The sequence below is a fragment of the Plasmodium fragile genome (genome assembly GCF_000956335.1).
Source record: "Plasmodium fragile strain nilgiri unplaced genomic scaffold supercont1.40, whole genome shotgun sequence".
Lineage (NCBI taxonomy): Eukaryota > Apicomplexa > Aconoidasida > Haemosporida > Plasmodiidae > Plasmodium > Plasmodium fragile.
This window is the reverse complement of record NW_012192620.1, coordinates 76,747-80,357: the sequence shown is the minus strand read 5'-3', so window position 1 is coordinate 80,357 and position 3,611 is coordinate 76,747. Positions and strand designations below refer to the sequence as shown.

The following is a 3,611-nucleotide window of genomic DNA, read 5'->3' as shown; positions in this document are numbered from 1 at the left end:
TTTTTTTTTTTTTTTTTTTTTTTTTTTTTTTTTTTTTTTCATGCCCCTTTTGGGTATGCTTTTCTTCGGTACGCACTAAGCACTAAAGATGGGGGTACCCAAAATAGTACTAACTTTAGGAGAACTACTTTGTATGGCCAACAAAATTTGATCATATGTGCTTCCTCTCACTTTTAATGCATCCACAATTTTTTCATGCTTTTTCGCAAAGGTGAAAATGAATCTACGTAACAGTGCCATATTAGCCACGCCGAACGGGAACAAATGGAGAAGGATCGTTGCGGCACACCTTTCGCGTAATTGAACAGGTGAAGACGAAAAAAAAAAAAAATTATTTGGGACATCACTCCCCAGCTAAGCATACTCAAAATGTACACGTAACTGGTAGATGCTAAGGAGGGGACGCTCCGTCTGCAGAGTCACACCTTTGACACATATGCATTGATGCATCATCACAAAAAAGTACAAAGCATTGCTTTGCAAAATTAATGTAACACAACACAAGCTTCGTTTATGTGTGTCGTTTTTTTTACACCCGCGGTGAGGGGCATACTTAACGAGTGGTCATCCCCATTACATGGTTCAGTGAGAAAAATAGGTGGTGATCATCACCGCGCAACAAAAAAAAAAAAAAAAAAAATGCCCACCCATCTCTCAGAACCATCCAACTAGTAGTCTATTTCAAAGGATATTATTTTTGTAGAGTAGCCCTCATAATGTGTGAAGTCATCTCTGCTCATTCTGTTCTCGACCTTCATGTTTGTGCTCAGGTGATCATACGAGAGTTCATAATTCGGCAGGTCGCTTTTTTTTTTTTTAAGGCTGTCTGGTTCCTTGAAGAACAAATTCGTCCCTATGCTCGAAGTGTGAATGCCCTTAAATTTGTATTTATTGTTTATAATGCATTCCGGGCACTCTGCAAATAAGTTCCTTAGGGAGATGGTGTCGATGTCGAATGGGATGTTATCCACTTCGTTTCCACGCGCGTGCTTCGGGGATGCGTCCTTTGGGTAAGCGCTATCTTGGGGTCCCTCATTTTTCTGCCGCCCATTTTTTGGCACCTTTTTTTGCCCCTTATGTTTGTTCTTCCCACCTTGCGAGCTCCTCCGTGGCGATGGCGCTCCTTCCTGCGAACCATCCGAACTTATGAGGACATGCCCTAGACGCTCTTGTTCCTCATCATTCGTTAAGTCAATATTAATACTTTGTTGACTCCCCAGTCGATCACCCTTCGCTGCATCGTTGAGTTTCCCCTTTGAATGATTTTCCTTTTTCTTCACCCCCCGTTCATTTTCTATATAAATTTTATCTCCTTTTTTCTTTCGAAAAATGTTGAGATTTTTCAATTTTCTTTCATCGCTGTTTAGCTGTGGAAGGTTTAGCATCACCAGAGTTTCCTCCACCGTACTGTCTGAGTGGGTATCCTCGTCACTGATTTTGCTCATTGTGCGTTGGGGGGAAATCACTGCGCATTCTCGTGTTACACTAAATATATTTTACACCTCCCTCGTGCACATTCACATGGAGGGAGGGTGAGGTCCCCTAAATGGGTGGTGATTTCCGTTGGGTGAAATATACATTCCACCAGTCATTATAAGGCTTTATATATGAGCCACGTTGCAAATATTATTTTTTATTATTTTTTTTTTATGCGCACTAATATCTATTCTAACATTCACACGCAACATTTTTTAACCCTCTCCAGCGATGGAGGCAACTGCTCCTTTTTGGAGCGGCCAAAAGGAGAAAATTCTTTTCTGCATGTAGCCCGCGGAAATGGTAACATGGGTAAACCTTTCCACTTTCCCCTACATCAGGATTAAATTTAAAAACTACTTGGGGGGAGAAAAGGAATCCCATCGAAAATTTCTTTGTCGCTAAAGGTTTCCAATATTAACGAGTAACGAACACAGAAATATACTAAAGGGGCGTTTCTCTCCTTTTTTCCGTCTCTCTGTAGCCTCCTATGTGGCCAATCTACCAAGCGCTTTATATATATAGCCGCTCTTCTCCCCCCCTATTGCGGCGCTTAACGAATTTCAAATTTTTACCGTGTTGAGGGCCACCATTTATATTATTCCGCTTCGCGCAAAAAAGATGATAAAGAGGACAGGGAAAACGAGACACCCCCTTTTTGTATCATTTTATTTATTATACCCCCCCCCCCCCTGTGGTGTAGAGGATGTGTGTATACACACCGACGTGCCAATTTTGTGTAAACCACGTTCTCATACATTCTTCCCTTTTTTTGCCCTCCGCCAAAGAGAAAATCTCTCGACGTTTCGCAAAAGGGATTTGTCCTAATGTGTGTCGGAGTACCACTGACGAGGACGCGCAAAAACGAAAAAAGGGAAACATGCGAAAAGCGAAAAGCAGGCATGGAAGGACTCCTTACACAAATAAAAGCTTCCACTGCACCAAATGATGGAAAGGCAAAACTAATTCGAACAGCGACACTAAAATGAATTAAAACCTGCAACTAGGGTTAATCCCCACATAGAGAGCATGTGATGCTACTCCTCAATCTCGCACATATGCTCACGGTTGTGCTAATTGAGGGCAGAACGAAAACATTTGCTAAGGTAAAAGGGAAATACTCGTTAGATTTATCGGCCTCTATGCAGGGCTTGAACTCATCCCAAAGTTCATAAGAAGCAAGCTCTCGTCAAAAATGTGTTCAGTTCAAATGTTTTTCTCCTTTGTAAGTGTTTACCCGAATGTACACCAAAGTTGTCCTTTTTTTTTTTTTTTTTTTTTTTTCCGCCTCCTTTTTGGCTAGCTGGAAATGGTACTTTTTTATTTTATTTTATTTTTTGTTTTATCCACACTGTTTTGCCAATATGTACAGGCGAAAACAAAAGGTCATCACAAATTGAAAGATAGAATTAGTTGTAAAGGTCACGTAAAAGGTATATGTATACCTCTTCCTTGGGTAGAACAAAAGCTCTATTAATATATGGCAACACAACCAAGGAGGAGGCATCAACCGCAGCAATAAAAAAAAAAAAAAAAAAAAAAAAGGCCGATGAGAAAAAGAGGCGCATTGGCACATTAATTCGACGCTACCCCCATATGCATGTTTCTTTTGTTTTGCTATTTGACCAGTTATTCACTTTTTTTTTTTTTTTTTAAATGAGTTTGCAACTGGTCAGAACAACTGCCCCCACTGCCAACCCACCGAACAACCGCTACCAAAACGGGTGTTGTACTGGTGTGTGCAGTTGTTTGACCAGTTGCAAATTCATTTAAAAAAAAAAAAAAAAACAAAAAATTATTCATTTTGAAGCCTCCCTTCTTCCCTAATGATAACATCGTTACGCGTTCTCAACTAAACAAAAGGCGTTAAAAAATTTAATTCGTTTTTTCGTTATATATGTGCCCAGGAAGGGGGTGCATAAGAGCACAGTATAGATATGTTGGTGACTCTACCGTGACGTATACGGGCGCACAGACGCGCAAAAAAAAAAAAAAAAAAAAAAAAAAAAAAAAAAAAAAAATTGCGCCAGGAAATTATTCCCGTAGGTGATAATATTTACTTTTTTTCTTTAAACAATTGTGACAAAAAAAAAAAAAAAAAAAAAGAACAAAATTAGACAATCATCAGTATGAAC

At 39.6% G+C, this 3,611-nt stretch overlaps 1 protein-coding gene across 1 annotated transcript; it reads right to left on the bottom strand.

The window, feature by feature from the left end:
* Positions 1–668: 668 nt before the first annotated feature.
* On the bottom strand, positions 669–1,445 carry AK88_03475 (uncharacterized protein; the record flags this gene model as incomplete). Its single annotated transcript, XM_012481091.1, has 1 exon — positions 669–1,445. The coding sequence occupies one exon, from the start codon at positions 1,443–1,445 to the stop codon at positions 669–671; it is 777 nt and encodes a 258-aa protein (XP_012336514.1).
* Positions 1,446–3,611: the final 2,166 nt, after the last annotated feature.